At 37.6% G+C, this 22,134-nt stretch overlaps 1 protein-coding gene across 1 annotated transcript in view; it reads left to right on the top strand.

Annotated features, from left to right (window-relative positions):
• NUDCD1 (NudC domain containing 1) overlaps positions 1-14,235 on the top strand; it is a 36,826-nt gene extending 22,591 nt beyond the window's left edge. The window contains exons 6-10 of the mRNA XM_084282687.1: positions 2,367-2,574; positions 5,358-5,490; positions 6,769-6,894; positions 8,867-9,026; positions 11,402-14,235. Of these exons, the coding sequence (XP_084138813.1) occupies positions 2,367-2,574; positions 5,358-5,490; positions 6,769-6,894; positions 8,867-9,026; positions 11,402-11,694 (920 nt within the window). The 3' untranslated portion in view covers positions 11,695-14,235. The remainder of the gene's footprint in view (positions 1-2,366; positions 2,575-5,357; positions 5,491-6,768; positions 6,895-8,866; positions 9,027-11,401) is intronic.
• Positions 14,236-22,134: the final 7,899 nt, after the last annotated feature.

Genomic DNA, 22,134 nt, shown 5'->3' with positions numbered 1-22,134 from the left:
AGGCCTCAAGGGTTGAGATGTGGACAGGGAGATAACAATTATTGTCATGGGCAAAACAGACTCAACATAGGGAGATTAAAATTAAATTATTGCTTGTCACTAGCAGACTAGACTACTGAGAAACTAAAAGCAAAACAAAAACAGCTCCCCCCCTATCTACCCTCTTCTGTGTCCTCCCACTGAGCAGGACAGGGGAATGGGGGCTGCGGTCAGTCCCTGACACTTCATCTCCACCTCTCCTTCACGGTCCCTCTCTGCCCCTGCTCCCCATGGGGTCCCTCCCACGGGATGCCGTCCTTCCTGAACTGAGCCTGCAGCGGCTGCCCACAGGCAGCAGCTCTTCAAGCACTGCTCCCACACGGCTCCGTCCCACGGGGTCCATCCCCCAGGAGCAAACTGCTCCAGCACAGGTCCCCCACGGGTGCTGGCAGCTCCCCCCAGCCCCCCTGCTCCTGCGTGGGCTCCTCTCCACGGGCTGCAGCTCCTGTCTGGGGCCTGCTCCTGCGGGGGCTCTCCATGGGCCGCAGCCTCCTCCAGGCCACATCCACCTGCTCCACCGGGGGCTCCTCCACCCATGGGGGGGCTGCAGCATGGAGATCTGCTCCATGTGGGACCCATGGGCTGCAGGGGGACAGCCTGCTCCACCAGGGGCCTCTCCCTGCACAGGCCGCAGGGGAACTGCTGCTGCGTGCCTGGAGCACCTCCTGCCCTGCTGCTGCACTGACCTTGGGGTCTGCAGGGCTGCTTCTCACTCCTCTCTCTCCCAGCTGCTGCTGCACAGCGGTTTTCCCTTTCTTAACTCCGCTCTCCCAGAGGCCCAAACAGCATCACTCACTGGCTCAGCTCTGGCCAGCAACAGGTCCCTTTGGAGCCATCTGGAGCTGGCTCTGCTCTGATGTAGGGCAGCTGATGGGCTCTGCTCACAGAGTCCTCAACTGCAGCCCCTGCTACCAAAACCTTTCCATGTAAACCCACTACAGAAGCTTATCCAGAGGACTAACTACTGTCTCAGTAATAAGCTTTTTCTTATGTCCAGTCTGAACTTACCCTGTCACAGATTTGAGCCATTCCTGCATGTCCTGTCACAAGAAGAACACCTCGCTCCCAGCTTGTCCTTCTCAGAAAGCTTAGAGGGAGCAATAAGGTCACCCTCCTCCTTTTCTCCAAGTTTAACAATCTTAGTGTCCTCATCTGCTCCTTACAGTGCATGCCTTCTAGCCCTTTAACCAGGTTTGTTGCCATCCTGTGTACAAGTATTTCTTACAGAAGTACAGTTCTTCTAGCAGTATAATACAGATAGGTATGAGGCAGATTCTAGACCCAGGAGCAAAGGTCAAACATTACCCCTTGGCAGGCAGTTTTATTTCATCTCTGTCTTCTGAGGCAGATGAAGACTACTTGGTGTTTTAAAACCATTTCTGTTGAATAGTCAGTGTAACTTCTAGCAAAGTAGATTAGAGGAAAACGTTCACATTTCTGAACAGCATATACTTCAGAGTATGGAGTAGCTTATCATAACCACTGCACCTGGTGTCTTTTTAACCAAGTTACTGATCATTAATGCTTCAGTGCATTTGAATGTTCTGGAGCATGTCTGGAGAAGGGCTACGAAGCTGGGGAAGGACACAAGTCCTATGAGGAGTGGCTGAGGGAGCTGGGGTTGTTTAGTCTGGAGAAGAGGAGGCTCAGGGGAAATCTTATTGCTGTCTACAACTACCTGAAAGGAAGTTGTGGGGAGCTGGGGGTCAGCCTCTTCTCGCAGATAACTAGTGATAGGACTAGAGGGAATGGCCTCAAGTTGTGCCAGGGGAGGCTTAGGTTGGAAATGAGAAGACATTTCTTCTCAGAAAGAGCAGTCAGGCACTGGGATGGGTTGCCCAGGGAGGCAGTGGAGTTACCATCCCTGGGGGTGTTTAAGGAAAAGTCAGATGTGGTGCTCAGGGACAGGGTTTAGTGGGTGACATTGGTGATAGGGTGATGGTTGGACCAGAAGATATTGGAGGTCTTTTCCAACCTTTATGATTCTACGATACATTTTGGCTATCCATTCTGTAATATCTTTCACAATAAGTTTCCCAATTAACTTTAGAGTAATATTTAATGCCCATTGGATAACTCCGTCAGCATATTTGAGTATAGTTATGAATGTAAGATGTTTTCCAACCGAGGGACCCGAAATGAACTTGATTGCTTAAAAAAAAAAAATTTCTATTTTATAATCAGAATATATTTTAAGGAAGTTGTTCAGATTAGAAGCTTATTTCCGCCCTTCCCCAACCATGACTCCCAGCAGCATTGCATGCTGTGGAATCCAGGACAGCATTTTTTAATCTGGTTGACATTTTTCTGTACGTTTTCAATTGTAGACCCTCTCTATTACTGGCAGCAGACTGAAGATGATGTGACAATAACAATTCACATTCCTCAAGACATCACTAAGGATGACATAAAAGTACACTTTTCCCCTGAGAACATATGTGTTACACTGAAAGACCAGCCTCCTTTGATGGAAGGAAAACTACATTCTTCTGTGGACCATGAAAGCTGCACATGGATAATTAAAGAGAACAAAAGGTGTTGTATATGGTTTTTAGATTTACTACTGCTGGGAATTGATTTCAGAGTGTGTATCATATCTGACTTCTGGGCCCTCTGGGAATGGACTCATTTAATGCTAGACCCTGAACTCCTCCTTACAAGGTTGTATCTCCTCTGCTGAAAGTAGCTCACGGGCTTCTGCAATTCTGTCTTACAGTACTGTTTCTTTAACTAATTGTGAAAGTAGTTCCCTCTTCTTACAGTTACTTGCTTATGAGGTTATATGACAAGCTATTTTTTACAACAACACAGAACAGCCTTTTCAAGCTAAAAATTTATTTTTCACACAAAAATATGTATATGGTACTGACAGCTATCCTCGTGTCAGACCAGGAAATTCAAGGTTTTCCACTACTGAGCTGTGAAGCAGAATTCTTCACAGTGTTAGGATACATCAATGCTCATGCCTTTTCACTATTTTTGCATGCTTTGCCTGTGCTTATTGGCAACCAGAGATAATGTGATGTTTTAAAACCTTTGGTTGCCTTTCTATAACAGTATTTAGTGGTGTGCTCTACTGAAACTTAACCCATACGTGTCTGTGTTTTTTTTATTCTCTTTGAGAATAATCTTGTCCATTCACTTCTAGTTGGTCACAGTGCAAAAGTGAAAAGGTTGAACTGTTAAATGATTCTCACAAAGACCGTTTATCATAAAATCGTGAAACTTTTGGTGATAAATTCAGTAAGGAAATTTAGTAATATTTTGAAGTACTAAAAATGTCCAGGGGAAAAAAAAAAAAGGTATACAAACATAAAAAAAAAAAATAAAGTTTTGTATCAAAGTAAGGTTAATCAATTATTTTTTTCCTTTTTTTTGTTATTTTTTTTTATTTTCTTCTCATGACAATTCAGGATTGATTAACTGGACTTTCACCCTGCTTTTCACAGACTTTTTTTGTAATAACAAGAAATTTGATAGAATAGATGGAATTTGTCTTGGATCTTCAACAAGTATAAGAAAAGTAACAAACTCTGACAGTATATCATATATGTTAGAACATTTACTGCTTTTGCTCTTAGGATAAAGTAATGAGCCACTATGCATTGAAACAAGCACGTTTAGTTTAATGGTTTCTTAAAGAGTAATTTCCATGTGTGGTATCATCAGGTGAAAAAAAAAAAAAAAGAAGAAAGTTGTTTCGAAGAAAAGAGTTTTTTTTCCTTTAATGAAGGTAAAATGAAGTTTTTTCTCTGGAACAGTTTTGAAAGAAAGGTTCCCAGACCTGATGATGCAGAAATTAAGGACTAATGTTTGGGAAGACTGAATTCTTGCCATTATAATGCTTTAAAATACTAAATGAAAGAAGATGTGCTAGGAATAATGACTTTGAGGTGTTTGGGCAAGCTTGACGTTAATCTTGATGCATTGTGTGAACTTGCATGTGTAGTATGTGAAGTACAGTGAAGCCTGTGTTTTGTGAGAATTGGTTGTAGTAGGAAAACTACAATTGAAATTGAAAACTACTGGCAAGACATTCACAGTTAAAGTTTTTTTTTTTTTTTTTTTTTTTTAATTTAATTTGATAAGTGTGTTTTCCTTGAGTTTTCTTTCATAAAAATCTTTGCTTTTTCCCCAAAGGTAGCTAATGAAAGTTTATGTAATTCCTCTGGAGAATAACTAAAAGACTAATATTTGTATGCAGATTACGCTAATGCTGTATACTGAAATGTGAATGCGTAGTAGTTGATCATTAGACAAATAGCTAAATGATTCAAGTTTGAGCTAATTATCAAGTGGTTAATACTGCATGACTCTCAGGTGTCTGTTTTAATATGAAATGGTATTTACGCATTTGAATGTTATAAGTAGCACTTCATTTTTAATAGTGACACTACAGTACCACTAAATTTTTTGATTAAAAAAACTTGCTCCAAATTATCTTCTATAAAATAATTGTATTTCTGATAACCAATGTAGTGGTTTCAGTTATAAAATTAAGATAATTCAGAGGTCACCAAATACTTCTTACTCTGATGCAGTACTTAGTAACTTAGAAAGTTTTCTTGTTGTGTCAGGTAAACAACTGATGTTCTAGACCTTGTAGGTGTGTCTAAAAAGCATGTCCATTGAAACTGTATTTGTTGTTCTACCCATGTGTAATTAAATAGAATTACACTGCTGACACATCAGGTTTTCTTCATTATTTACTTATGTATTTATTTATTCCTTATACCGAGTTCTTAAGTGTTTTTTTTTTTCCTCACAAGTTAAAGTAATTGTACATTTTTATGTAGAATTTTATGTAGACAGTGTAGGTAACAGTTGTACTATTTCTGAGGCTTATAAAATACAAATATTTTTGTTCTACACATTATACAAAGGTAGTGTGCGCTTGAGGGGTGGCATTTAGTACCTGTTAGGTTTCAAATAAACTTCTGCAGTGAAATTTTCTCTCTCTGAATTGATTTACTTATAGGTGATCTCCTGCAGTATTTAAAAACTAACAAAACTACTTCAGAGGAAACCACAGTTGAATTGAAAACTCTGAGGGCACTTCCATGAATACATTTTATTCATTATTAAACTTTTAGAAATCACTTGTCTTTCATCTTATTTTCTTTGGGATATTTTGGGATATTTTCCATTAGAATAGTTTATTTTATAAGTTGGTTCCTTGTGTTTTCTGTTACGAGGTTTGCATTATCAGTTTGGAGAGGAGAAGCTCTCAAATCTATATTCAGAGCTTTCTGACTGTCATCTGAAAAAAGGATGCAGTGTGTTCATCTACTACTCGTTGTCTTCTATTTGCATTTTAGCTTGGAAATTTCTCTAATTAAGAAAAATGAGGGTCTCCGGTGGCCAGAGCTAATAATTGGCGACACAAATGGGGAATTCATTATGGACACTGAAATGAGTGAATGTCTGATGCATCTGACCTCCGAAGAAATGGTAAGAAGTTGAAAAATAAAATATTTAAAATTCTTGCACATTTGTATGTTGTCTTTTCTTGATACCCTAATTTGCACATCATTGATAGACCTTCAGTTCATTTACTATTCAGAATCCTAACACCAGATTCATTGTTATCTGAAATTGGTAACAAACTAATGGCACTAGAGTTCTGGACATGTTTAGAACTGTGCTGTTTTCATCTGGGACTGAATTTAGCTTACATTATAGCGTCTGTCCAACAAAACAAGTCTGATTAATTCAAAAAATAGATTTTGTTCCCATGATGGGCCAATTTTAAAGCAGTTGATTGAAGTAAATTTTAAGTATGTCCATTCCTTGTTTATCAGTAGGTTAGCAACAACTGTATGCTGTCTTTTTAGGGTTGCTGTACTTGGCTTATATTGACTGTGAGTGTTAATGAAATGGTTTCCTAGGCTTGCCTTTTAAAATAAGCATGACTCACAAACTTTCTGGCATTGTTATACAGGGAGTCTTTACTTGAAATGTAATTTTAAAGTACTGTTTGTTTGATACTTCACCTTTTGGTTTGATTAGAAAGTGGTATCTCATCTAAAACTTGTGAAATATGACTCCCTGTGGATCTTAATATATTAGTTGTGGATTACTGCTTTTTTGAAGAGGGCTGAAAAAAGTTATACTACAATAAATTCTGGTTAGTGCTTAAAATTGATTTCACTCCTCTCTCCCCCACTGTTCATGGGCAAGATACTGTAGCACATCTAAACATATTTTCATTGGGAACTTCAAATGTCTTTGCTTTTGCAACTCATACTGAGGATAAGAGGATTTTTTTGTCACAAGTTTTCAGTTCTTGTGCAGTAATTATCATGATGAGGGTAATTAGGGCTACTTAGACAATAAATCAATCCATTTTTTTTTTTGTAGCATTTTCAGTAGCAATCTGAAAGAATTTTACAGTGATGTAAATTTACTTTTACCTACTTAGGTTGTTTTCAGGATCATATACTCTTGCTACTTATGGGGGAGAAATATTGTCCATGTTTTACTGGTATATGTTCCTTTCCTTAAGCTGAAATACATTTTGTTGTACCTGCCACCCATGCTATCTTCCACAACAGAAATGGTGGCTTTCATTTTGGTTAAGTACATCGTAATTTGATCTTTAAGTATAAAGGGATATGCAAATGATTCTTACAGTTCCATGGATTGTTTTTGTTTTAGAAATGGATTGATACATATACAGCTGTATTTAAAGCTCAGTTTTTCAGAGTTTTCATTGTCTTTCTGTTTCAGAATCCAAACCCCGAAAAGGAAAACCCACCTTGTAATGCACAAGAATTAGAAGAATGTGATGCTTTTCTTGAAGACAGTGCAACTTTATGCAGATTTGATGGTGATACCCTAAAGGTCACTCATGTAGTAAGTACTGTAGATTATTACAGAAATATTTTTAAATATTGTTTTTCTGATATGAACATTAAATTCTGTTATCAGAACAAAAATCTGTGCAAGTCCTTGAAACCACATACATTTCTTCCATAACATAAAATCACAGCAACAATAAAAAATTATCTACCCATGTGTCCTTCAGTAGCACTTTGATGTAAAAGTAAGGCTGCTCTTATCTCGTTTTTACAATATGTATGTGTATGTATATATGCATTTAAATCTGTGTATATCTGTACAGATATATCTACATAGGCACACTTTCACTCAAAGTGAGTCAATTGAAAAAGCAAAGGTATGTCAGAATAATGACATGAATGGAGTCTTCTTCAGGGACATAAATTTTTTGTAGGTTCCATAGCTTTTATTTTTTTCACTAACTTTTCAGATAGCCTGGTAGGAAGCTGCACCTTTTTTACTACAAAAATAAAGCATAGATCCATTTCTTTTTGTGATCACTGTTGGTCAGTCACATTGGAAATAGCAGTGAGCAAAATGCTTAATCTAGATTTTGAGCAATGTCCCCCACTATCAGTAAGTTAGAACTTGGTCTGGTTTATTCCCTAAAGGAACAAACAAAATAATCATCTGAGAGCATCACGGATTGTGGTTGTCATTATTATTATTATTATTATACTTTTTTTTTTTTTTTTTTTTTTCAAGATACCTCTACTAAGCTTGTAATTAATGTTGGTGTTCTACTCAAAGCACATTTAGAACAACCTTTGTTCTGCAGAACACGTTATGGTTACAGAGTAAGATCCTGAATCCTAATTTCCCATTTCCTTAGAAAAGCTCTAGAAAAAGTCTTGAGGATATATTTTTCAGCTTGTGGTTTACTGTCTGTTTAGGTAGTGTTCATCCATTTCTAGATCTCAAAAATATATGTGCTTGCTACTTTATTATGTATGAGAATATATAAAGTTCAACACTAGCACATTGTACTAGACCTTTTATTTTCACTTACAAAACCAGTTATTGCAGCAAGCTCGGTATCTTTCAAAACTAGTTTTACTCTTTTATGATAGCAAATTCCAAAATTTCTACGTGCTTGGAAAGAAAATTATTTTTATTAATTAATAACATTAATAATAAATACAAGAGCTGTTTTTTTGTTGTTGTTGTTTTTTAATAATTTGCATCTGTACATGTAAGAGATTTGGAATTGTAGGCTGGGAAGGCAGAATATCATGGTATTCAGGCTGAACATGGGGTCTCCCAAATCTGCTTTTTGGAAAGCAGTTGACTATAAAGGTCATCAGTGTCACAGAGAAGGAACTTTTGTTTCCTTGATCATTCACTGATAGAAGTTTTTATTTATTTTGAAGGTAATTGGGATTGGCAGGATATGCCTGTCTCACTTTTCTTATGATCATTCCTGGTGTATAGAAGTGGTTGTTGAATGGTTTTGGTCATCTAGACACTTGATGAACAGAGTGCTAGTCTGGAACTTAGTAATTACTTCATTGTGAGAAAATACAAAACTGTTGACATTTCATCATTTTAGTATTCTAACTAATCCTTTTTCCAGTGCTCACCAACTTTTATTTTTGCATAGGGACAGTATTTCCTTCCCTATTGGCATGGCAGAAAAACAGCACTAATTTTTTTAAGTAGAGAGAATCTTTTCCTAACATCAGGCATTGTAGATTAGGATCCTCCATCCTAGAAAATCATTTCTATACAAAAGCATTTATTCCTGTGTGCTCGTGTAATGGGCATAATCCTTCCCTAAATATTATCCCAAGAAACTACATTGCACATGTTTGAAATGTGTTAGCCACCTGTTGTGTACTGAGATCAGTTTGAACACATCATCATAATGTGTTCAAACATTTTATCAACTAACAAACATTAATCTGTTAAACATCCAACTGTGGCAGCATGTGACAGAATCCGTTATTCGTGCTTTGTATCAGTATTTTGTATTTCTTTTTGTTTTCAGATTAATCTTGGAAGCAACCAGTATCTTTTCTCAGCTGTTGTGGATCCCAGAGAAATGCCTTGCTTCTGCCTGAGGCACGATGTTGATGCTCTTCTTTGGCAGCCCCACCCTGACCAGCCAGAAAACATGTGGGAACACATTGCAACTTTTAATGCTTTAGGTAGGATATTGACTCTGTGTCACATTTCTGAGACATTCCTGCCTGAATTCTCTCAGTATGGCTTCTGTTGATATTTCACTTAATTAAATTTGAATTGAAAGGCACTGTAATTCTGTAGGTAACAGAATGCTAGCTTAATTCTAGAAATACTAGAATGTGAGAGATAAGATGTTTATGCCTTGAGAAAAATGAACCTATTCAGACTATATACATGACGCAAGCACAGTACTGCACAGCAAAAAGGAGAGTTCATTGGATAAGTGAACTTGATTTAAAGACTTCTAAAAGCACAGTAAACACCTTAAAAGACAGAAAAAAAACAGGGCAACAGTTGAGGTTCGCTGTTGATGTTCATGTCTAATTTTGTATGTGCTTATGGTAAGGTATTTTAGTAAGAGACCATTAAACTTTTCCTATCTCGTTGTCCCAGGTGGCAGGTCTGAGGAACTGGAAATGATTGTTCAATGTTTATTCTGTTACAAGAGCTAGCAACATCAAATTATGTTGGTACATAGTAGGTTCAAAAGAAACTAAAATAAATACTTAGCAAAGGCATATTTATGCTGTGGAACTTTCTTCCATAAAACCTTGTGGATGGGAAAAGTTTTAATGAATTTAAAATAAACAAACATGACAGGAAAAATAAAGAGCATAACTGTGCCAGCTATGGCTACAGAAACCACTTTACCTCTGAGATTAGACTGCCAGAAATGTAGGAAAATGTGACTGTGAAAACCCTTAGTTATTGCTGTATTCTTGCACTCAAGTGTAGGATTTTTTTTAGTGAAAGCTGGAAGCAGAATTCATAAGCTAAGAAGCAGAAAATACTTAAAATAAATAGATAAAACAGTAAGTAAGAATTGATGTATCAGGTAAAGCGGAATGGTCTACATAGCACAGTGTTGTACCTATAACTTAATAAAGATAAATCAGGTTTCGTTTAATCTAGTGCACCATTTACTATTTATTTATTATAGTGTTCATGTTCTCTAAGTGTGGTCTGGACCTACTCCTTTAACAGTGCCGTGTGACAATTTATTCCCTCTGTCCCCTAAATACATTTGTTTGACCACTCCACTCTGTCTGCATATAAAATGAAATGGAAGGCACGAGCTGTTTTATAGAGCTCATGTAGGTTTCCATAATGCATAATTGATTTTGGTCTGGATTTTTGCAGTTTATTTGGGTTTGTATATGAATGCTCTTTTTTTATAGCCTGTTATTTTCACTTATGGTCATATTAAGCGGTAAGTATCTTAAAAGTTCTCTAACAAAAGAGATTAATTCCACAATTTGTTCTTTGCTCGTTTCAAATTTCATTATACTAGGAAAAAAAGGGATGATAAGGATTAAGGTTATTTTTTTTTTTCAAATTATTGCTAGTTTCAATTTCTATGCTGACTTTGTAGTACTCTTTTTATAATGTGTTTCAATTGTTTTGAAAATAACAGGAAGGAAATCAGGATATCTTTGATGTTTTTATACCTATGGTGATAAAACAAAATGTTTCTCCAATTCTTTCTCCCTATAGTCCTATCATTTTACAATACTATATTGAAGTTTGTACATCTGTACTAACCTAGTACACCTTTTTTGTGCCATGTATGATATAAGACCTCAACTTGTTCATCTGTAGCCAAATCTTGAAATACTGTAGAAGAGCTAGAACTAAAAATGAGTATTTTATTGGCTAACAAACTAAATTTCTAAAACTTGTTACATTGGACAAAACTGTGCTATTAGTGCTAATTCCATCTTTATTTGCTTGAACTTTTGGGATTACTTTTTAACAAGCAATACAATGATGAAGATTGCAAAATTGTTACTTTTCAGTCCAAGTTTTAGACTGAAACCTAAGGAAGGAATTGAAGGGCAACTGAAGTGACCAAGAGTTTTCTTGCTCTGTGTATCTTTCCTAACAGCTTTCTCTTGAAAAGGGGGATAATTTTGAATAAACACTGGTCAGATTACAAGTAAATTCCAATGTTTTGCTGCTGGTTAAAGGAGCAATACTTGATCTTGCCCCTTCTTACTGCAGTTTTCTGAAGGAGCCTCTCCATCTTTCTGATGAGTTTGGTCAGCTGTCTCCTACCAAGTTCTTGAGCATTCTAAACCTATTGGCTGTGTGAGGCAAAGAGTTGGAAAAAGAGGAAGCCTTAACACTGTGCAAGTCTGGCCATAGACAAACCATTCTGTGTCCGGCCATAGACAAACCATTCGTGTCTTATCAACCCTGTTTTAGTCACAGATTCAAAATTTTGTTAGTAATTGCTTATTATTTTTGAAGCTAAGCTTGATTTTGACTTAGCCATTTAAAGTGCTCTTGAAGCTAATATATTGCATCTTCTTCCTATATATCTTTTTGGGCTGTGCAGGTTACGTACAAGCATCAAAACAAGACAAGAAGTTCATGGCTTGCGCCCCAGACTACTCCTATTCTGCTCTTTGTGAGTGCTTGCGGCGAGTTTTCATCTACCGCCAGCCAGCTCCTCTGTCCACAGTTCTCTACAACAGGAAGGAAGGAAGACAAGTAGGACAGGTTGCCAAGCAGCTGGTAGCAACCCTGGAAGCCAATGATCCCATCCTAGGCTTTCAAGCTACAAATGAGAGATTATTTGTTCTCACAGCAAAGACCTTGTTTTTAATAAAGGTGAACACTGGAAATTAATTACTGAGTATATTCTGCTGCAGTTATGTTTATGTTTGAGGAATTGGTAGGTAAAGGATCTGAAGAGTTCAGTATGTTTTGCTGAAACTTAAAGGGATTTTACAGGGGAATCATTATTTTTGTTAGAACTTGTCTGTAAGTCAGTGGGAAAGTTTTTCAACTTTGCTGTCACTGAACTAAGCTTTTTCAGAGACACAGAAAAATACCTTTTGTGCTAGCAGCTTACTCAAAGCAATCTTCAGAGGCTGCTGTTTACATAGGTGAAACAGATTTATGCATTGGTTTTTCCAAATGACTCTTTGCCGCACTTCTAAAATTTGAGAATTCACTTCTGTTTTTAATCGACACTGTTTACCTCTGAAAGAAGTAATCAGGTATAGAAAATAAAGCCTTGAGTTACAAATGTATGGTGTGCGAAATAAAGAAGTGTGTATCATAAAGAAAAAACTAGAAATTCAAATAGTATTGGCCAAAAAATGATTGAATATTATGATATTCAATAACATTGAATGGAATGTGAGTGGAATGAATGGAGTATTGTTTCTTATACAGTTATTTAATCCAAGTGGAATGATTTCATTGTATATCCAATATGTAAAGTCTGTGACTTACTCATGCTTGCAGTGGAATCTAGTCACATTTTAAGAGATGTTGGATAGCTTCTGGTAGATTTTTCTTGAAAGAGAATCAGGATGACTGCATAGCTGGTGACAACGTAGTGAAAGGTACAAGGCAAACTCTTATACTCTCAATTGTTATTTTAATTGGAAGAACTTAAGTGACTAATTTGCAATTAGAAAACTGCTAACAGGAAATGTACCTGTATTGTAAAATGAGATGGGAAACTCAAAGGTTCTGCTTCTGCCTTAAATAATGTCATACCACCCTAAATAATGTGTTACTTGATAACTATTTTGTCCCTGATGTACAAGTCCAAAAGTGGTGTGTTTCCAATGTGAGAGTATGAATATGGATGCTTTAAAGATGCTGTTTACCAAACAGGCATGGTTAATTTTGTTGAAAAGCTGTATTTAAAGATTTTATTTTTTTTTTAATTTAAAGTGACCATGTCAATACAGTTAAACCAAAAAGGGTCAGTTGTGTAAGTCCTGCTCCCCACCTTTTTTTTTTTTTTTTTCTCCATAATTTGCTTATAACTCCATAGGAATGAATGCCTAATGAATACATTGTGTACTAAAGCTGCCATGGCCTGTGCTACTGGAGTACTGAGACAAACAGTGTGTGTCCCCTGGTAGTCTGCATCTCTGTCAATATTATTTCAGATCTCTGTAAGAATCTATTGAGAAGAAAATGTGTTCCTTTTTTATGGACTATCAAGTTTTTGGCTGTGGTTCTTTTGACTATTCCATAAATTCTGCAGACTTGTATCAGTGAAATGATTAAATGATATGGTGGCAATTTAAGAAGGAGACAAGCAGTTGTCTTGGGAAAAAAAATAAATCCAAATTTAGCAGCTTTTCCTCAAAAGCAAATTCAGCCTGATTTTCCTTCTCTTTACTGCAAACCTTCACTTCTTTTATTTTTTAAACTGGCTTAAAAATACTTTTTAATAAGTCTCAGTGAATGTATTACTGTTTCATGACTTTGCTTCTAAATTTCCGTATTGGGCAATAATGCCAACAGCGTGGTGGAAATCATGTAGTGGCCCATGCAGTCAATTACTTTGCAGCATAAAGTAAGTGCATTGAGATTTATTTGAATATTACTTAGTAACCTGAATATAGATGAGACTTTCAGCTCTTTTTCAAATTCCCCCTTGCTGTGGCGTGCACATCTGGGAACATACTTCTGTTGTTTTCTGGAACAGATAAAAAACAAAGTCAAGTAAAATGGTCCTCTTTTCAGAGACTGTATTATCATATGTAGTGACTTAAAATATTCTGCTCCAATGTGTGTGTGTTTCAAGGGAGTTATTGTTTTCTCATGGGAACAACTGAACATGGTGAAGAGGTTCATTCATGTTCTCTGTTACTTGTTTATCTGCAATCATGGGGTTCTCAGAAAAGTTGTCAGTTTCTTTTATTTTGCTTTCCCTGTGAATTAAGGACACTATTATTTAAAATATTTGCTGCCTTCAGGAACCTTGCATGCTGTCGCACAGCAAGCTATTATAATTAAATGGCTGCAAGCCGCAGGGAGGCACTTACTAGCAGCATTTCCAATTCTGTGTTCAGTTAATTGTAAGGCTTATTTGTTTAGTGTATTATTGCGGGCTTATACAAAGTATTGGGTGTATTTAAGAGGTGGTTTTCTGAGAACCACACTTCAATTTTTCTAGAATTTTACTTCTTGAAATCTAACATTTTAAGACAGTACTTCCTGAAAAGTCCCAATCACAGTCTGTTTACAGAATTTCTGAGAAACTACTTGGCTATTACAGACTTGCATTATTTATTTCAAATATTCTCGTTAGTGTTTCCCTTGGTTGGCTGCACATTTGGAATGTATCATGTATTCTTCTACAAGTTGAAATAAATGGAAACAAAATGTTACATTTATTAATAAAGTTTTTTAAATTATTTTAATGGATTTTTATTCCTTTCAAATGTACATCCGTCCTACGTTACTGAAACAAAATATAGAAATAGAAACAAGCAGTTTCTTAAAATAAGAGTGGTTATGTTAAGGACTGTTCTGTTGGGGCAAAGTTCTGATGGTTGTCAGCACAGCAAGGTCATGTCTTGGTCAAGGACATACGCCGTATGTCAAAGACTGGCTCTTCATTAATGAAACAGCAGATGCTGAGAGAGTAACAGGTAATATTGAAGGTTATATTTCATTTCAGTTTGCTGTGCTTTGTTTCAATAATAGTCATTATTCCCACTAACTTTTGAATTTCCTTGCTTTCTGTTAGTTTATAAATTCTGTTCTTATCATGCAGATTAGATGGACTTAAAACCTGCAGCCAATTGCACATTAGCAAGTAATAAGAATCTTATTATATACTGGAATTATTGCTGTCTGATTCTGCCACACAAAATATTTTGGGTGTAGTACTCAGTACTGTTTTGCTTGGAGAAGTAGCAAAGTATTTTTTTTGGCCTTTAAAAGTAGCTTAAATCACTTAAAAATAAATAAATAAATAAATAAAATATTTACCATGATGTGGTAGTTGGATATTAAAATATAATGATAAATTAACAAGTTTGGACTTAGACTTGGAAAACTCCATAATCATTACTGGTCTAATGCTATAGGCAAAATATTGTTTAAAAACTATTCCAGTGTGGTTTTGTAATCTATAATTGGCACTTGCAAGCAATTGCCAAGATCAATGCAAGGAATCCAAATTCTAAAAATGAATTATCTTAGGGGGTGTTGGAGAACAGTCAGACTTGTTAGTGTCACTGATAAGAATGGGGCTTGGGCGAAGGGGAGCTGAGCAGCTTGCTGCTGCTCATCTCTTGCACCAACTTTGTGTGTTGAGGTCTGCAAGCTTGGCATGAGGGGATGCCGAGGCATGTATGTAAGTAGATTCTTTGAGATACATTTCTATACCAGATGTGGTTTATACCATAACAAATTGTTTATGTGTTTTCAACTTTGAGTTGATTAATGTTTACAATTAATGGATTCCCACAACTCAGATTTTCTAGCGGAATTATTCTCAGAACTTTATGTAAACATATGAGAACATTAATTCAGAGCTTGTGATAATTAGCACTTCTCATTAGTATTTCATTTTCAGTCAGTTACTCAATCTTCATTATGTAAACTAAATTTCTTGAAACCTATAAAAAATAGAGATTAATGAGTACTTTATGATGCTTTAGAAGCACGCTTAAAAGCACACTGCCAATGCAAAGGGAGAACAACTGCTAAAATCCTACCCTTTCTCAATGTTCCCTGAGCTTGGTAGCCCTCATTTATATCTAAATGAGACTACAGTCTAGGAAGAAGCAACTCGCTGTGAATCACGTCCTCTTTCTCTATTTAAGCCAAGCTCATCTTGAGTAGTGATCGCAGTTCCTAACTTTCTGGTTCCCAGCACAGGACCCATCTGGCAGTTTTAGCTGCAGTCCCTGGGAACCCAGCCCTTGCTGCCATGTAGCGCTGCGAAGACTCTCACTGTGCAAAATTGGTAACATATGTGGAGCTGCGGAATACCACTGATGTCCAGCTGTGCCCATCTGCAAAGGGTTTTCCTCTGAAATGCACTGCATATGTGTGGTTGAGTTTGAAATAAAAATCTATAACTAGGTGGTCAGATCAAAGAATCGTAGAATATCCTGAGTGGGAAGGGACCCACAAGGATCTTCAAGTCCAATGCCTGGCTGCACACAGGACCACACAAAATTCAGACCACATGTCTGAGAGCATTGTCCAAACACTCTCTTGAACTCCAGCAGGCTCGGTGCTGTGACCACTGCCCTGTGGAGCCTGTCCCAGTGCCTGAGCACCCTCTGGGTGCAGACCCTTTCCCTAACCCCCAGCCTGACCCTCCCCTGTCCCAGCTCCATGCCGTCCCCTCGGGTCCTGTCGCTGTCCCCAGAGAGCAGAGCTCAGCGCCTGCCCCTCTGCTCCCCTCGTGAGGGAGCTGCAGGCCACCATGAGGCCTCCCCTCACCCTGCTCTGCTCGGGGCTGAACAAACCAAAGGACCTCAGCTGCTCCTTAAATGTCTTGCCCTCTAGACCCTTTACCATCTTTGTGGCACTCCTTTGGACACTCTCTAACATTTTTATGTACTTTTTATTCTGTGGTGCCCAAAACTGCACACAGTGCTCGAGGTGAGGCTGCACCATGTCTGCAGACATAAGAATTATTTCTTCAAGAAATCTGGTCAATAATATGCTTTGTATGTCAAGGTTGTTCCTAAATCAAATGTGTATACCATTCTTAAGACTTATCAGGTAGCCACTATTAGGAAAAAAAGCAAATTCCTTTTGAAGTAGAATGGGGCAGTCACTTCTGAAACTCGGCCTCTTCCTGTCTTGTGGCCCTGTAGAACTGCTCACATGTTCCTTCCTGGGGACATTGCTCAGTCCCTTCATGGGACTGAAGTGTTGCCAGAAGCCGAGTCTAGCAGCTGTGTGAAAGGCAATGAGCTCCTGGGGGGGGACGGTCTGTGTCTCTGAACCCTGGCTAAAATGTCTTCTTGCTCTGCCCTCCCCAGGCTAGCACTCTCCTCTGTCTGTTTCAACTGAGGCCACTTCCATTGTGGCATGAGTTACAGTGCCTGCAGTGACAGGACAGAACTAAAATTCAGCGAAACTGTTCCAAAGCAAGGTAAGGGAGGGTGCATTGCTTTTTATGCTGTTTTGATACCCCTCCTCCCTTCATTAAAATACTTGAGAGAAAACAGGATATGTGATTGCTGCCAATTGAGAAAAACATTCACAGAAAGCTGAGGGTATATTTTAAACAAATTGAGTATCATATGTGTTTATATGTATGAAAGCGTGCGCAGAAGATGAGGAGAGAAATGAGCCATATGGCAGTGGGTTACCAACGGCTGCACTGCTTAGGGAAATTAATAACTCTGAGCATTGATATATATGAGCCTGCTGGGGTTCAGATGTTCATGTTCTGGTGCTTCAAGAAACTAGGTGAATCAATAAACAAATACTTGAAAGACAAAAAACAAGCCAGCATCCAGCTGAAGATATCTGAAAATAAGCCCTTAAAGAAACTTTAAAAAAAAAAAAAATCTGCACTTCTACTAAGATTCTGAAATATGCTGCCTTTAGCTACTTAGAAAGCATCTGTTTTCTGATGTTTGCTGATATTTTCTCACTCAAAGTATTCTATTAACATCAATATAACTTCTGTAATTACTGAAGCAGAATTGAAGATACCTTTAAAGCCAGCAGTCTTAACCATGGACTCCAAAATACATGCTTTTTTCCTTCATAAAAGAGAGAAATGTATTTATACAATACTTCATTTATATATACTTCCTCTTCCTTCCTCTGTCTTTTATTTGGCAGAAATATAGTCCTTTAGAAAATAAATGTTCTGTAAGCCCCGTAGAAAACATGAAGTTTGAAGCAAAGCTGTCAGCAACTTTTTCTTCACCGATCCACAGCAGCAGCAGGGTGTCTAAGGATCATTTAGGTTGAATTTGGGCATTCTTCTAACAACACTTTGGTTTCCTCTTTGAGCCTGAAGAAGTAGATTGAAAACTTGATTCTCTCTTTGACCTAAAGTACTCCATGTTGGCTGCTTTCCACAGACTCCTGTGAAGAGTTAGCCTCACCATGCACCTTATGAGGGATATAGCTGACTCTGCTGTCGAGGCTTATATTCTCCCTGGCGTAAAAGTTGAAATTCGTTGTTACAGCACCTGGATGGGAGCTGTATGAGGAACACGATGTCTTCATAACAGACCATAAGTGGCCTGGCAAAACTGTGTGATAGCATGCTGGTTTTCTCTTCAGCCAAGGCCTGCTTGCCCTAACCTGCATGAATCAGACTTTTTAATGTTGTAATTTCCTAGAAAGAAAATAAATATAAATAGTTAACAGTGCCACATTGTTTATTTAGATTTATAAATATAAATTTATATTATGAATATAAGGCAATATAAAAATCACTTTATATTCATATGAGAGTAGTATCACTTGATTTATAAGGAAATAAGACAATCAGATTGTAGTTAAATAAAATTAACTGACAGCCAGCAGCATTCAGTGTCTCCATTAACTCAAACAAGCAGCTTTAGTAAGTGCATTGATGAGCTATCAGTGAAATTAGTTTTCACATATAGCATAAGCCAAGTGGATGGAGTGACACAGTGGAGGTCTCTCCTGGCCCCAGGCTGCCCTGCAAGGTGATGCAGAGGCTGCCTGAGGCTGTCTGAGGGCTGGCACCTGGTTTGAAAGCCAACCGAGAGGCACATCAACTAGCTTCTGTTGTACCTCTGAAAACAGACTACGATTTATAAACTCTTGTCTCTGCCTATCAACATCTCTCTTCAAAAAAGTAAATGTGAGTAAAGCCAATGAAAAGAAGGTGTCATGTGCTTTTATGTGTTTATTTTCTGACAAAGACATAACCCTGGCTGCCCAAAGTCCAAGGCAATTCATTTATTTGATCCCTTTGTAGAGAAAACTCTAGTAAAACAAAGCAATATGCTGATAAGAGGTTTATATTTTTAACTCCTTTAGTTTTATATAGCTTGTAGTTTCTAATTTATAGTTGATCCTTTTAGTTACAGAAGGATTTAAAGAAATAAACCAGTGTTACATTCATGTATTCCTTGACATTTTTTTTTTTGTTTCTTTAACCTGTTTCCCATTTTCTGTGAATCTCTGTGTTTAAACCCTGGGAATGGTTCTCCAGCTTTTGCTACCACTTCTAAGGTTACTCTGTGTCTTTGTTCAAACTAGGCACCAGAACATTAAGTTTTTACATTTTTACACAGTTTTTATGAGAGAATGGATTACTTTCTATAACTCTTATATTTTAGGAGGTAATGTTTTTATTTTCAGAAAAATCTTGTCCTAGTGAACAGAACTACTGTGTGACTATACTGAAATGCACAGGAAGAGAGCAAAAGGCCATAGATTTGTAGTGTTAAACTGCAGGTCTGATGTGCTCTGCGGTGGCAGGAACTGATAAAACTTTGACTAATAAAACTTTTATAGTATCTGACTTTCTATGTAAAATTTTGCTCCAGTTTTACTATAAATTAAAGTATCCTGCTCTCCAGAAAATCTCATATTGTGAACCAGACCTGTGGCCATGTTATAATATATTTCAAGCTTAAAAACCTGTTACCTAAGTGAGATCATGGCAATGTCCTGTTTTGAAAGCTAGAACAATTGATGCGTATTAGAAGCAGCCTGCTGGTTCTGCTTGCTGTTTTTACTGAACACACCCTGACTGTATATACTAATATGTATAATTTCTCTACCCCTCCATTCCAGGCAGGATAAGAAAAGCTTAGCTTAGTGGATGAAGGCTATGTACTAATATACTTCAAGATCCTGATTGTTTTGGATAATTGTGAAATGCCTTCTTTTGGTCATATTCATTGCAGATAATCTCCCTAAATTTCCCTAAGTCTTTGGTGTACATGATGAGCACTTATTACAAGAACAGGTCTGTGTTTACTAAGCACATTGTGTTGGTTGAGGTACTCTCTGCTACACCACAGACCTAAGAAAACAGAAGACACCCATGTGAAGTCTTGGGCTAAGCAAAATGTGTTTCTTCTAGTACAAATCCATTGCTCTGAGAAATGGCTGATGTGATCGTCACCTACTCATCTTGTGTGTTTCTCCTTTGACTGCCAAACAATCTGTTATTCTGCACATACTGCTCATCCCACAAACCTTTCACCTTCAGCGGGCCAGTTGGCTCAGCTCAGTTGCATTCCTGTCTCCTTCCTGTGTCTCCAAAACAGCTTATTTCTTTCTGATCCACTCCTATTCTTCCCTGCAGGTGCTGTGCCCTCTGAAGCACAATTCTCCTGGGCCTCAAGGCTCTCACTGCACTTTCCCAGTCCTCGTGTGACAAGAGGGACAAAAGACCACTAAAGCTTGTTCACTGGGTGAATACTGGGTCTAAGTTTACGTTAGAATAGGTTAGGTTCACAAGTGCTTTTTTACACATGTAAATAATCTGACTTTTTAATATTTTGTTTTCCCCCTCAGGATATGGGATGCATTTATCTGCAGATGAAATAGTTATGCATATCCACCATAATTCTATTTGTATTCTTTTCTATCAACTTCTTAGTTAATCTGTCTGCAATCAGCATTTTTAGTAATCACCCTGTCCAGATGTAATTTCCTGGATTATGGTTGGGACCTTAATTTTTCTGCCCATGACATTACTGGTCAGCTTCATTTTTTTGAACTGCTTTGTTGACCCTGAAGCCCAGGATGTTAATAATCCAGTTATCTCCACAGCAAACTGTAAAGACTCAAAATCCATTAGGAGTCTGTCAGGTTAGCAGTGTGAAAATACAGGTCAAAATTCAAATTGAGCTGAGAGTTTTATCAGTTGTGTGGTTAAACTACAGGATTTATTGCTTCGTATTTATGCATAGCTGTTTATTTATGATACTTACTGATAAATAAGAAATAGGCATGTTACTTGACAATTTTTTTCCATTTGCTTTTTTTTTTTTTTTTTTTTTTTTTGTCCTTTTTTTTCAGGCTTTAAACAAACGCACATGGAACTGTGACAAGTTTTCACTGCTGGTATGGGTGGAAAGAAGGGGAAAAAAAAGCCATACACCTGTTTGGCTATATCATATTAAATTGTATTAGGTGGGATTTTTCCCTTGGGCTCAAATATGACTGACACGGGATTACAAAATGGTCCCAAAGGGGATTGCTGATGTTTCCTCTTTTTCAGGTTGCTCTGGTGTTGACTTAGATGAGCAACACTTATGTGCTAGTGAGTCAGCTGGTGAAATGGTAGGAGTTGCCATTTCCCTGACATATGCTGGCTCAGACACACCTGGCACAGGTTTTTGTGTTTTTGTGCCAGATTATGGCACTTCGCAGGTGCTAAAATTTCTCCTTCCTGGAAAGGGTTCAACCTTATTTATTTATAGATGGATTTAGTCACTCTAGGAGAAGGCAAAAGGAGAACTGAGAAACAGGATACAAGCCAGCATCACTAACAGATGAGCTCTGGAGTTCATCACTGCAGGCATATGTGAAAGAAACAGGAAAGGCTGTTTGACAAATGCCATGAAAAGTACATTAGTGGTTTGCTTTCTCAATAAATTACATTTAAAAAGCTAATCGATTTACAGTATTAAACATTTCTTAGTGAAACAGTTGTTCTTGTGGAGAATACCCAATTCCACCATAACTGAAGATATACTACATTTAGGTTATGCACAGGGACTGGAGACTTTCTTTCTACCCCATCTGGCTCTCCTTTTGGGGTTTAAAGTTAATTAAGTGTTTCTTTCTGGTAACTCCTCTCATTCAGTAGCTGAAGAGAAGTTGGTGTTCTACTAAAAAGACCTGGAACCTCTCATCTAAGGTATGAATAGTGCTTTAAAACCTCCTTGCATTTAGTTTCAAAGTTGAAAATACAGTTCTTCCGGAAGGTTTTTTCTTTCAGCACATAGGACTCCACACACAAATCTGGCCCGTGAGTATTGCTGTTTGCTGCGGATCCTGGGACATCCCTGCCTTCTCCACTCTGTTCTCTGACACCCTCACCTCGACCAGAAAGTGGGTTCACCCAGAGGGAAAACTTTCAGATAAGAGAGAGTTTTCTTTTTCTGCTGTCAGAGCAAAACAAAATATTAAAAATAGTCAAAATCAAGACATAACTTTTCATGCATCTTTACTGCACAAACCAACTCACTGGAACTCACTAGAAAGACCTGAGGGGAGAAAGATAAAAGACCAATCCAAACCTAAGAAGAAGCACAAAAGAGAGAAGACCTTTTATGTCCTAGAAGTATCACAACTGTAGGGATAAAACCCATCAGTCTTCTTTTTGTG

Source organism: Netta rufina (genome assembly GCF_964035555.1).
Source record: "Netta rufina genome assembly, chromosome: 2".
Lineage (NCBI taxonomy): Eukaryota > Metazoa > Chordata > Aves > Anseriformes > Anatidae > Netta > Netta rufina.
This window is presented reverse-complemented; position numbering and strand designations above follow the sequence as displayed.